Raw genomic sequence first — 13,940 nt, 5'->3', positions numbered from 1 at the left:
ACTGAGCAGGGGGTTGGGCTTGAGGGTCTTGTAGGCCCCTTCCAGCCCTATGATTCTATATCTATGTGCTCAGACAATAAATTCCCGGAGCCGGTGAGAACAACCTGCTAACCTGAGTTCTATGGCATTACAGCACCACCATGGCAGCTGGCCAGAAGGGGTACTGCAGCTTTCTCAGCTGAGCTGAGAAATAATTTGGTGGTTTATTTTAGCTTAAAAGTGTATTTGAGCTTCAGGCTCTTCCTGCAGGGAACTGAGCCTTAGGTCCAACCATTTTGAATGGGGAAAAAACTTCACAGAAGCCAGGAAACCACAAAACGATCATGTGCCAGGAGGAACAGGGGTGCAACCAACCTTCTGGGGGAACGACAAGGCCAGACTTTGCCCCGAGGCCTGAGTTCTGCACCCCTGCCCTAGATGGAGACAACCTGGGACAGAATTCATCCTCAAAAAGCCAGGGCTGACAGCACAAGGCCTCCCTTCCCCAAGCATCTAAGAATAAGAGATTAACTGAGGTGCCTCCTGGACCAAGGCCTCAACCAACATACCAGGAAGGACTGTGGGAAGGCCCGCAATGTGTATTTTTAAGAACCCTCAGTTTCAGCTCGGCTGGTGCAACCCCGATCGTGGCCGCCTTCCTTGTTCCGTTTCAGAGCTCCCCAGTGGACATCTCCCTTTGCCGGTTCGGTGCCTGAGTGTCTAAGAATAAGAGATTAACTGAGGTGCCTCCTGGACCAAGGCCTCAACCAACGTACCAGGAAGGACTGTGGGAAGGCCCGCAAAGTGTATTTTTAAGAACCCTCAGTTTCAGCTCGGCTGGTGCAGCCCCGATCGTGGCCGCCTTCCTTGTTCCGTTTCAGAGCTCCCCAGTGGACATCTCCCTTTGCCGGTTCGGTGCCTGAGTGTCCTGCTGGCCGGACAGCGCCAGCCTCTTGCTTGCGAGCCCGTGACTCCGGGCCAGCCACCCATCAGCAACTTGTGTTGGAGCGGCAACAATAACGAGAGAGACAGACGTGAGGTGTAGCCAATCCAAAGGTTTACTGTGCGCACAACAATCTCCATCCTCTCCAATGAGGCGGGGAGAGAGAGAGGAGGCGGGCACCCGGTTCAGCAGCGAGTGGCATTCACAAGAGACTAGACAGCCGGGGAGGCAGAGTGCCTGGCGGGGAGGCCAATGTGTCGATGGAAGCCGGGCAGGCATTCAGTTCCGTACAGACATGTAACTGGGAAAGAGCGAGGCTTCCTGTAGCCCGGGGACAAGCCATGTCTCACCTTTCAGCCGGAACACAGCTTTGCTTCCAATGCCAGGCCAAATAACCACCTCCCCCAGCACACACCATTTCTGCAGTTTGAGCGCTGCTCTGGCTCCATCAACTGCCACGCCTGGCCTGGAATGTCTTGGATTGGACTCCATTTCATTAGGGTTGCCAGCTCCTTTCCTTGACAAGGCTCCCATGCCATTCCGAGGTTGCCAAAATAGGTTCCCGGTGGAGCACTCTGAAAAAGCCCAGGGGCCTTTTATAAAAGCTGCATTACGGGGAGACATCCCGACAGGCTCTGCTCCCCCAAGTCCTGGTCCCTGCAGCTGTTGGAACCAGCCCCGCCTCGCACAGCTGCCAAACGGCACGGGAACCTCTGTCAGGAAAGAAGTTGGCAAACCAAGGAACCAAAGTAAGGATTCGGCAAAGATTTCTGGAAAGCCAAATGAGAGGGAAGAACGAGGTTAGATTGGGTCAGCTGACGCACAGATAGCTCTTCAGAATAAGGCACAGCAATTTTTTTAAAGTTTCCGCCCACTTTAGGAAAACAGTGGGTGGGTTTAGTAACAGAAGAGGATAAAGCAGCATTAGAAACATTCTGGTCTAGGCAGAAAAAACAGCTCAAGTCCGCAAGGGGCAGAAGGTGGGGCTAGGATACCCCAAAATAGCATGCACTGTCCCCTATCCTGTTCCCAGGTGGCTGGATCAGGGCTTGGAGTGGGGCGCGAGCTACAGTGTAGCTAGGAGAAATTACAAAATGAGACGGAGAGCCGCTTGTTGAGGTCATTCTGCCCCCTGGTGGCGAGAAGCCATAAAAATTTAAACAGCGAGGACTGAAGTGAAACGCAAACACAGAAACCCACAACTCTCCTGCAGAGTGGGCCTGATGCTGGACGGGCCAGATGGGGGTGAAAAGGCAGCCCCTCAGAAGGTAGACGTGTCGGCAAGTGGGTAGCTGGGTCGGGATGGACACACCCCCTGCCTGGAATGCAGTGATGCGGAGAGAAGAACTGGCACTGGATTATAGAAATTGCCGGAATGGACTCTTTCCCCCCAACACACACAAATGAGAGAGGGGATTCCCACAGCCCTGGAACCGACCCAGCCCCACCATGCCTGGCCTCAGGCATCCAACCGCAGCACGGCGTCCGCTCTGACGTTCTCCAGTCCCTCTTTTTCTCTCTTTGGTGCTTCAGCCTAGTCCTGGCCCAGCTCCCGAAGGAATGTGGAAGAGGGGGCAAGGGAGGGAAACGGCTGCCCAGGTTTGGCTACAGTTTGCTCTGGGCAAACTGGAGCAGCTTCTCCAGCTGAACATCCAGGGACAACTCATCTCCATCGTTGGTGATGACCCAGTCGAAAGAGACGCCCTGGTCCAGGCCGCACTCAGATTCTGCGTCATCTATTCCTGGTGTGGGGGACAGGAAAGAACGGACACAAGTTGGAACACTGCCTGAATCCTGCATGCGTGGGTGTGATCAGGGGCGGCCCATCCATATTGACAAACTAGGCAGTCGGCTAGGGTGCCAGGTTAAGTGGGGCGCCAAATTTGAGGGGACAAAAATACATTTTTTTAAAAAAATCTTTGTTTTCTAAGAGTTTTCTTAGTTCTTTCTATACTGGATATGGTGCTAATGGCTCTGAAAGCAGAACAGCGTAATGGATGCTTTGGGATCTGGAATAATAAACATTATAATTAACCCTTCGAATGCATTTTTATTTGAAATCGGACTGAAATATCACCTGGCTGTCAAGTACGAATCTATTCTGAAAATGTCGTTTCTCTATCCCATCTGATTTCAGAAACACTGGTTGGACAGACAAGACGGGCAGAAAAAATGAACAATTATGCCTCTGTTTAAATAAAAACCCTTTATAACATGCAATGGAAAATAGGGGCAAAATGTTTCCCAGCTGCCCAAAAACCTCAGCCTGGATCTGCTCTTGGGGTTTGGGGTGCCAACTAGATGGTTCACTTCGGGCGCCAGTTGCCGACAGCTAGTCTAGGGCTGCCCCTGTGTGTGATGAACCACACTTTCCCCACCAAATCCATCGTTCTAGAAATATCTTTGAACAAAGAACCTGGCAAGCCTAGACCCCCAACTTTACATCTCTACATATTCCAGGCTGACTCTCTATAAGTACCGTAGAGATCAGCCAGAGGATGGGTGACCAGGTCTTCAATCAATTGATTGGCCAGTTAGAATTAGGGATGTCTGAGGATTCTGTTTCCATTTGGTTCTGATCAGGATTTATCCCCGTTAGCATCTCCCAGACCGAACACAGACTCGGACTCAAGATATAGTCGAAGCCCGCACATTTCTGAGCTTGCAATGGGATTCACGCTGCCCCCTGCCCCACCCCCAAACACTTCCAATGGCATTCACGCATTGGTAAAATTTGCACAGGGAAAAAAGCATTCCTTTGAAAAACGCTTCCAAGCACACTTTCCTCGATGGGAGAAGAATGCGTACATTTCAAAGAAGCGCGCAATAGACAAGTACGTTTCGGAAAATACACACGTGTTTTCGTGCAGAAAGGAAAAAAAGAACAGATTGCAATCTGGCACAGGCAGGAGATGGAATGAGCTTCGAGGCTGAATCTGAATAACTCTGGTGAGCTCGAATTCGGCTTGTACGCACACCCCTTAGTTAGAATCGTCCTGCCTGGGAAATGCTCAGCCCAAGATAAATACTTTGGCTTTTTGGACATTTCCCTTTTGTTTTTGTGTGGATAGCAAGAGGGAACATCTGCCCAGATTAGCCAGGAAGTCCATTTTCCCACTTATAAGTGGCTTCATTGAGTGGCTCTGAGGATTCTGATGTGCTTTACTGAGCTACTTGGAGGTTTCATTTCGTTGTTCAACGCAACTGACTATTTCTCAACACCTCTCTGCTCAGTTCTTCAATCCACAGGGCAGTATCCAAGGGTACCATTCTGCAAACTCAAATAGCGCTCACGGAGCTCCACTGAGTCTTCCCCTTGTGCAAGCGGGTGCCAATTACGCTTGCACAAGCGGAATGTGCAACTGCTTGCACAAGCATAGAATGCGCAACCAGTTGCACAATCACGCTTGCACAAACATAACTGTAGCTGAATTCTTCTGTTGCACTAGTTCAGAACCTAGTTTCCAGTAGCACAACGTTATTTGCGCTACCGGAAGGACACAGTTGGACACTGCCCATAGTTTGGATTGGGAACTGGAGTCAATTTGATTCTCTTGTCTAGCCTGGGCGATGACCCACCCATGTGCCGGACCGCTTGGCACGCAGGCTAACCAGGTTGCGAAGAAGTTTCGAGGAGCCACCCTTTTCCATCTAGCAAAGCCAAACGTTTGCACAAGCTTATCGTTGACTCTTTTGCTGCAAAGGCAGAGGGCCACGGGAAGCTCCCAGTTCCCACATGACTCTCTGCCTCTCTTTTTGGCAGGAGCTGCTCACTCTCAGCAGTGACTCTCCAGCTTTGCCTTGCGGTCTGCCCCAGCGGTGGGCTGGCTGCTGTGACCTGGGCTACTGGAAGAGGCTTTCGGGGTGGGGAGTCACAAAACCTGCCGCTTGTCGGCTGTAAGTTGGCAAATGGCGGGAGGAGTGGGGAGAGGCGAATGCAGGAGCAATCAGCCAACCGATTAGCCGTGGGGGTTGGGGGGGGGAGCACAAGGGCAATGAGATTGGCTAGCCACAGCGGTGCGGTGCGCAGGTGCTGGGGGGCGAGAGAGTGGCATGGGCCTGCGGTGGGAGATTTGGCAGCCCTGAGTAGAGCAGAGCATCCACTGATCCATCCCAAGCCAAGAACCAAGAATGAACCTATCACAGTGGACCTGCTTGGTGACTAACTGATGAGCCTTGCTAGGACAACATGGCGAGAGGAGAGGCCGAAAGGCCTCCAGCCGAGGCTGGGGCACAGTGTCACCGCTTGTCCGAGGGCTGCGGGGGGGGGGGGGAGAAGAGACCCCTTAGAGCCCCAGAAAGGCCTCCAAGATGCCCGGGGCAGTGCCGAGAGCCAAAGCAGTTCTTGCTAGAAAAAAAGGGGAGACCCCTGGACTAGACCCTTGCCTTCCTCTTTCTGAAAGGAGAACTGAGAGGGTGTCAGATTACTGAAGCATATGCCGGCTCTGCCCCAACAGACACCCTGCCTCACTCCGGATGCAGCTGTATGGGATGGATGCGTCTCCCCAGCGTTCAGGACTGGAGCCCCAAAGAGCAGTTTCTTTATTTAGCCGACAAGCCGACAACAGACCCTTTGGAAAGAACACGGCAAGTGGCCTTAACCCGAGTCAGCCCCTCGGTCCATCTTGCATCTGACTCTCTATGCCGGGGGTGGGAAGAAGTTAGACCTACAGATGGTTTGGACTTCAACTCCCAGCATTCTTGACCATTAACCAGGGTGGCAGGGACTTCTGGGTATATTATTATTATTACATTTATTCCTCACCTTTTTACCTCTAACAAGGAGCCCAAGGCAGCTTACATGATTCCCCTCTCCGTTTTTATCCTCACAACAACCCTGTAAGGTAGGCCGGCTGAGAGTCTAAAGTCACACAGTGCACTTCATGGCTAAGTGGGACTAGAACCCAGGTCTCCCAAGGCCCAGTCCAACATGCTAACCACTACACAACATTGGCTCTCAATGTTGAAGTTCTAAATATCCAGAGATCTATTTTCTGCCCACCCCTGGACTCTACACCACCGACTTATAAACATTATCTGTAGTACTGATTCATCTATAATCTCACGTCAGTGTTGGGCAACTTGGTGCCCTCCAGATATTTTGGACTACAAACCCCATAAGCCTCAGCCAGTGTGGTGAATGGTCAGGAATTCTGGGAGATGTAGTTACTCATCCTTGGTAACTATTATTAACACTTGGAAGTCCCAACACTCCCCCTACCCAGCCGCCTCCTATGAGCCCATGATGGCCAGCAGTGTGTTCATCTTGAGAGCCAGTGTGGTGTAGTGGTTAGAGTTGGACTAGGATGACCCAGGTTCAAATCCCCACTCACCCGTAAAGACCACTTGGGTTCCCTCACCATCTCTCAGCCTAACCTACTTCACAGCGTTGCTGTGAGGATAAAAAGGGGCAGGGGAAACCCCATGTTCCCTCTTGGGGCTCCTTGGAAGAAAGGCCGGACAGAACTGTAACGATGAAATCATTCTTCTAATCTTCCCAAAAAGTCCCACTGTTTTTCTCCCCAGCCATGGGAAGTAAAACCTCGGTCGTGTTCTTTAAAAAAAAAAAAAAAAAAACACCGGCAAAAGGAAACAGACGCAGGTCTGCCCCCTTCACTCACCCACGATGAACACCCATTCCCGCCTCCTCCGGGTCTCCTCCGCAGCAACAACACGCACCACCTGGACCACGTCTCCATACACGTCCCGGAACCACTCCACATCCGAGACCCGCCTCGTGTCACTCACCACCTGCGCGGGAAGACAAGGCGGCTGAAGTCTGGGGACAGAGACTGAAATCAAGCACGCTGGGTGGTGCCGTGGAGCCAGGGAAGGGTCGCTGAGATCACCTGCCACCCCCTTGGGCTTCCTTGCTCCCTCCGAGCTTAGCTGCAATTCTCACAGTGGCTGGGGGGAAATGAATTTTCCCACCAAAATTTCTGTTGTTGTTGTGAGCAATCCCTGTCATAATGCAAAATACTTTGGGGCAGCTTGGTCTTGAATGGGCAATGAAGACCCATTTGCTGTACCCAAAAACCTGCTCCTGGTGGAAATGACAATTCCTTGAACTGGATTGTTGAGTTTGAAATCAAAGGTTTTTCCCCGGTGCTGAGAAAATATACTCCAGGAAACACTTGAGCCGGTGGTCGTATGGGGGATGGAGGCCTGCGGTGTCCCATTAACTTTTCTCACGCAGTCTCAGGTTTCTCCAGCCAAAGTCCAACATGTGAACCACTACAACATTGCCCTTTGCCAGCTCACTATTCTAGGACTGTCAGCTCATGGGGTTTTATGCGGTGGCGTGGCACAGCCAAGGCTCACAAGCACTTTTTGATTAGCCGGGACACAGATCACATCTCCGATCCATTTCAGAATTCCCTGTTCCCTCTGAGCTTAGCTCCAATTCTCACAGTGGCTGTGAATCTTCCCAGAAACAACGACCCAGTCTGCGCGACTGAGGCGTGGTTCACAAGCCGCGGTGGCTTGTCAGTGCCGCCACGTGTGCTGGGCGGGTTTCCCGAATCCCCTTCGCCGGAACGGCTTGCCGTGTCATCCAAACCCAGGTGCCGCGGCTTGAGGGGGCAGCAACCTGCACATAACCCACCCCCCAAACAAGCTGTGCCACTCAGGGTCAGACGGCACAGCAAGCCACGCCAGCGAGGGGAATTTGGGAACGCCAGGTGCCCCCGGGGCTGATTTCCCTTGCCGAGACTGTGCGAACCGGCCCAAAATATTGTTCCCTGTTGTAACACAACGTATTTTGCGGGGGGTCATTCCTGAATGTCCTTTTACAACAGACCTGCTCCTCGAGGAGATGAAAATGGCTCAAACTGGTTTGTTGATCTGGATATGCCTGCAATTTTAGACTCTCCATGGGGGGGCACAGCTATGGGGACTGTCATGATGAGTGCCGGCACCCCCAAATTTACTACCATACCACTGAGCACAGTTCCCACCATACAGCCGCCCTCTCCCCACCCTTACCCAGATGGGCTGCACAGCGCCCTCGACCACGATGCGGCAGAAGAAGCCGGGGTCGGTCCGGCGCCTCTCCTCCCCCCAGCGGATCATATCCTGCCGATACATCTCCTTGTAGTTGCTGGTGTCCAAGAGGCGCTGGAAATCCAGGCCGTGTTCCTGCAGACAGACAGCAGAGACAAGCCTGTATCACCGTTTCCCCCCACAAAACGGATTGCTAAACCCAAGACTGACAAACGAACATACTGCTAATTCACTTGTGAGACTTGCTGCCGCATGAAACGAGAGATGGCCACAGGCTGTAGGATAAGGCGACGAAGCCATGGGATAGCACAGCATTCCCCAACAACTCCCAGCATCCCTGACCATTGGCCATGCTACCTGGGGCTGATGGGAGTTGAAGTCCAAAACATCTGGAGGGCACCAGGCTGGGAAAGCCTGGAATACTAGGATGAGAAGACACGCCAACGTACCAACATTACGGCCCTTTCTGCACCAGTACAAAGATGGCTGTATTTCCCCACAAACTTTTAAAAGATCATTTTAATCCTATTTTAAGATATTTGGTGCCTTTAGTTCCATTGCATTAATGCCATGATTTGCTGCTGCTGCTTTTATTTATTTATTCACTTCATTTTATACCTTGGCCATCTTATTCAATCGGCTGATTTATGGTTTTGCACTTTTATTGTTAAACCGCCGGGGTTAATGGGGCGGCATGCTAATGATATACTTCAGCCTTCCCACAACATGGCGCCCTCCAGATGTATCAGACTACAACTCCCATAATCCCCAGCCACCACAGGCCACACTGTCTGGGGATGATGTGGGCTGTGTTCCAACACATCTGGCCGGCACAAGGTTGGGTGAAGGCTGACGTAAGTAATAATGCCAGCAATAGATGATTTGTGATATTTATTTACTGCTAAATATAATACGACCCCTAAGTGGTTCACAATTTTTCAAAACATTATTTTAATTGATTTATTATAAATTTCAACAAAAACAAAATAGATCAGAAAAAAGGAAAAATTAACAAATATATAGTAAACAAGCGTACAGACAGTGTAACTACATGCGTTAAAAGTATCAATTCCAATTGACTACAGCATCCTAGAAAAAGCGGATTATTTATAAACTTCAATAAAAGCAGACCAAATATCAGGATATGTATCCATTTGTGAGTGGTGAAAGAGGTTCACATATGATCGATCAATGGCTGTTAGCCAAGCTATCAAAATGGAAAAGCCTCCTTCAAAGGCAGCATGTACCTCTGAAGGCTGGATGCCGTGGGAGGAATCCATGGGAAAGAGCTGCAGGTTTCATGTTTGTGGGCTTTGCCACATTTATGGTCAGTTGCTGTTTCACCCGTTCAGTTCACAACTGAACGGGTGAAATAGATATACCTCGGAGCGCGACCCAGCAAGGACCTTCTTGTATACTTACCAGGCAGTGTAATGGGTACAAACAAGGCCAGAAACACAACCTACCTTTGCATACTGCTCTTTAAGTGGCGCCGACAGGCGGAGAATAGTGCAAACATCAGGTCCCAACCTGCCAGGAAGAGGAAGCAAAAGGGTTGCAAAGGAGTCGGGCGCTGCGTCGACCCCGTGTCCGCCCAGCCACGACAGTCACCCAAATACTGGATCTACGGAGAGAAGAGCTAAGGCCACTTTTGGTAGCTAAATGGCACCTCCACATTCTAAATGGCACCTCAGGGGCAGTTTACCCCAAAATCCCAGGGGACAGACAACAGAGGAAGGCCGCAGCCCCGCTCGGCTTGGGACTCAAAATGCTGGACAAAGAGCCCTTTGGCCTGATACAGAGAGTCTCGCCTTATATTTTTTATTTATTGAAAAGATTTATAAGTTGCCTTGTAGAATGAAGCATCCCAAGATGGCCTATGACAAAACTTTTAAAAAATCACAACACATAACAAAAAGTTATCTCGTTATGACACCCACCTCGCCTCTACTAGCTTGCCATGGTCCCGCCCAGGATCAATAGCAATCTACCAGATCCTGGAGCTGGGGGGCGGGGCAGTAAACAGTAGATATAGTAGATATCCCAGTCTTCTTCGTGGGCAGAAAATCGATTGGGATCTACTGGATAACAGCTGGATAATTTCCAGGAGGTGGAAGTCACCAACTCCTGATTGTTTAAGGGCGCAATCCTGGGCCTGTTTGGACAGAAAAAGGTCCGGCAACTCCCAGCACTCCCCGGCCAGCCATGTATTTCTTACCCCTTTCTAAATTAGACTGTTCGGACCCCTAATCTGTAAGAATTCAGATACTGATGTGTAGTATGGCCCAAGGGGCGCAGTGGGTCAATGGCTCCGCCCACTTAAGCCACCATGTTGCATTTAGCTCCGCCCGCCCACCCTGAGCCACCATTTTGTAGGTAACTTCAGCTGGTGGATCTACAGCAGCCCTCCCCAATCTAGCGCCCTCAGATGTGTTACACTTCAACACCCAGGATGCCTGAGCATTGGCCATGCTGGCTGGGGCTGATGGGAGTTGGGAGTCCAAAACTTCTGGAGAACAACAGGTAAATAAGGCTGATCTAGGGGTTCTAAAAAGAGAAAGTAGATTCAGAAAGTCTAAAATCTTCCCACCCCTCATCGAGAGAGATTTGACCAGGAACAGTGGAACCAAGGTTGCAGAATGCCCTGGAAATCCGGGTGTGCGTGTTGTGCTTTTTCCAAAACCAGCAAAGATATTTTTATCCTCCTGATCTGAATATGTATTTCTCATTATTTCTTGCTTTTATATCATTGCTTATGTCTCATTATTCCTTGCTTTTATGTCATTTTTTTAAATTTTCCCTGGCTGTTTTAAGATCATTTTAATATTGTTCTTCATTAGGTTTACTTGATGCGCGTATAGAATATCATATATTATCATGCCCTATGCATACACAACTCACCTCTTGTGAACAGCCAGGCTGAACAGCGGTCTAGAAATTATTGTGGGTGGGCTTCTGGGAGCCAGGTGGGGCTATCCAAACAGCGAGGGAAAAGACGCTCTGCAAATACTCACAGGTGCTCTTATCCGCTTGGCAGGCCCAGGGCTTTGAGAGCAGCACCCGGAGCTCAGCACTGGTTTAGACAAGGCCCGGTCCCAGGTCCTACCCATGGGGTGTGCATGTGTGCGCAGGCAAAAGGTTTTTTCTTTTTAAAATATCACCCACGCCCCTCTCTAGGCAGGCTTTGAAATGACACGCCGTACTTGGCAGGACCTGGATCTCGCTGCTGTTCCAGTCCCCCGCTATGACGACAACTCGCGGTCTTACTGGTCTTACTGGTCCGGTCAGTCCTAGCTGGCTAGCAGCCCCGCTGCTCTGCACCCGCACACGTCCCAGTGGTCGACCCCACGGCTCCAGCGTGGGCTTCCTTTTCACGGCCCAAGCAGGCCTCCGCCGTGACCTACCCCTCTTCGACCCGGGACCCAAGTTTCTAACGTGGGAGAAACACGCAAACGACCGCGGTTCCAGGCTCTAAAGGAGGGCCGCGCCAGACGCGTGGCCGCTGCTTCCCTCTGCCCGCCAGGCGCGAGAGTGAGGAGATCGCGGCCATCTCGCGTGTGCGCCCACTTCAGACGTTCACTGCAGACACGGGTTTGTTTGTTTTGGGGGGGTTTTTATAGTAATTTTGCGGGTAGGGGAGCTGGAAACCTAGCACAACGAAATGCATAGGAGGGGGACGGAGAATCGAGTCGGAAGGGCCCCCCTCTCCCCAACGCAAGGCCCCGCCTGCGCGTGCCTGGGTGGGTGGTCGGTCTTCCGAATGCAGCCCACCCGTCACGCCCCGGGCAGGCGCCCCCCCGTCACGCCCCGGGCAGGCGCCCCCCCTTCCCCCTCGGGCGCCCCCCCTTCCCCCTCGGGCGCCCCCCCTTCCCCCTCGGGCGCCCCCCGCCCTACCGGCTCTGGATTTCCTCCGCCACGAAGTCCTTCCCCGACTTCCTCTTGCCGCTGAAGAGCAGCACCAGCCGCGGCGCCCGAGCCATGGCCCGCGCTCCGCCGCGCCGGCTTCCCCGCCTCCCCCCGCCCGCGCTAATGGTCTCGTCCAGGGCGGAACACTCCGCCCGGGCCTCCGCCCCCGCCTGGCCTCCGCGCCAATGGGCGCGTCTCCGGGCCGCCACCATTCGCGGCGAGGAAAGGGGGGTGGATGATGGAATGGAGGAGGCGGACTTGAGCAGAGCACAGCGAAGCGAAGCGTCCGGGCGGCGGAAACAGTAAATAAACACGATGTTTAAGAGGCTGACTCACGGTTGGGGAAAACAGTACGACCCGAAAGAGGGCGGAGCTCTTCTTACGCCCCGCCCCTTCGCGCTCGTGCCCGCGCCCAGGCGTACTAGGAAGGAGGTTCAGTTACGTGTTGAAACATTCACACGGGGGGGGGGGGAGAAAGGTATGCCAGGAGCACACCCACCCCAGCTGGTGCCCTCCAGATGAGTGGGACTACAACTCCCAGCATCCCCCAGCCAGCATGGGAGCTGGGGATTGTGATCCAACGCATCTGGACGGCCCCAGGGGGCGAATTTAGGGCCCAGTCCTGTGCAGGTTTAGACAGAAAAATAAAGTCCTGCACCTGGGGGCCGCTCAAGCGTTGCTGGGAGTTGTAGGGCTTTCTTTCTGTCCAAACATAAAAAGGGTTGCGCCCTTGATACAGTAAAATCCCCAAACCGTTCACAATGAAATGGGGAGACTCTACCAGCTTTCCTTGGGGCTTCCCAGGAATGCTTGAGGGGGCCCTAGGTGTAAGCTGAAGCCATCTCAGGACCTAGAAGACCCTAGCTGGAGTGCCTGCGTCCCCCTCCCACTTTCTGTCTTGAGATTACAAGCAACTGCAGACTCCACGATCCATCCGCAACGGGCATCCGCTCACAGGGGCAAGGGGGTGCAACTGCCCCCACCCTGGATTCCAGTCATGAGTCATTCTGAGAGCAGCGGCAGCAGCTGCTGTGCTGCACCTGCCCCGGGTACCTTGTGGTGTACAAAACTATGCACCATGGTGTGGAGAAAGTGGAGAGAGAGACATAGTGATAGCCATCAGGATTAGTAGCCGTTGGCAGCCTTCTCCAGGAATTTGTCCAATCCCCTTTTAAAGCCATCCAAAGTGGTGGCCATCACTATGTCTTGTGGAAGTGAGTTCCAGAGTTCAACTCTGTGCTGTGCAAAGAAGCCCTTCCTTTCATCTGTCCTGAATCTCCCACCAGCCCGCTTCATGGCATGCCCCCTTTGGGTCCTAGTATTACGAGAGGGAGAAAAATGTCTCCCTCACCACTTTCTCCATACCATGCATAATTTTGTACACCTTTATCCTGTCTCCCTTTACTGGCCTTTTTTCCAAGCTAAACAATCCCAGATGTTATAGGTTGCCGAAGTCCCTTCCCATTAATTGCAGGGGCTGGTCTAGTGGGGAAGGTATACAACCCTAGGTAGTAACACTGCCTGGAGGACCAAGAATGTGCCATTGGCAGGACAGCACAAGCTGGCCAGAATTCATTGGTAAATCTACCTTCCTGCAGGACTCGCGATCAGCCAACACACGATCAAGACAGACATCATGTTCTTGACCGTGAGTTTGTCACCTGTGCTGTGAATGCAGCTCTGCAATGTGACTTGTGCCCATGGAACATGCCTTTCAGGTGGGTCACTAAGATAGGGGAGGGCACGGGGACTACATCAGGGATGCAAAGCCCCAGCCCCAGGACCAAATCCGTAAAGAGAATTGTAAAGATACGCAATTGTATGGACTTGTAAAAATACGGAAGGAAGGAGCACCGGGGCTACACCCCTTCCACCCCACACAGATTGTTTGGTGGTTTCCCGACACTGGCACAGTTTTTCCCCATTCTAAAACGTTGGCTTAGTTACTGGCAGTAAGAACTTGAACTAAAATATACAGATATTTTTGGCCCTGCCTCTTTTGCCTATGGGATTGCCCACCACTGGAATACGGCCCCCGAGAGCTCCTTTGAACCTTACTGCAGCACTTGACCTGAAAGAGGTTCAACACGCCTGGGCTATACATTGTTGT

General features: G+C 52.0%; 1 protein-coding gene across 1 annotated transcript; it reads right to left on the bottom strand.

Annotated features, from left to right (window-relative positions):
* Positions 1-1,014: 1,014 nt before the first annotated feature.
* PMVK (phosphomevalonate kinase) lies at positions 1,015-11,924 on the bottom strand. The gene is made up of 5 exons (XM_084824885.1): positions 11,819-11,924; positions 9,391-9,454; positions 7,907-8,059; positions 6,544-6,673; positions 1,015-2,664 (listed from the first exon to the last, which is right to left on the bottom strand). Exons 1-5 carry the CDS (start codon positions 11,902-11,904, stop codon positions 2,528-2,530), a joined length of 570 nt encoding a protein of 189 aa, XP_084681011.1. The 5' UTR covers positions 11,905-11,924; the 3' UTR covers positions 1,015-2,527.
* Between the last annotated feature and the right edge of the window lie 2,016 nt (positions 11,925-13,940).

This window comes from Heloderma suspectum, chromosome 17 (assembly GCF_057233095.1).
Source record: "Heloderma suspectum isolate Gila_16-S chromosome 17, 16-S_ref, whole genome shotgun sequence".
Lineage (NCBI taxonomy): Eukaryota > Metazoa > Chordata > Lepidosauria > Squamata > Helodermatidae > Heloderma > Heloderma suspectum.
Note: the sequence above shows the minus strand (reverse complement) of the source record. Positions and strands in the feature narration are given on the sequence as shown.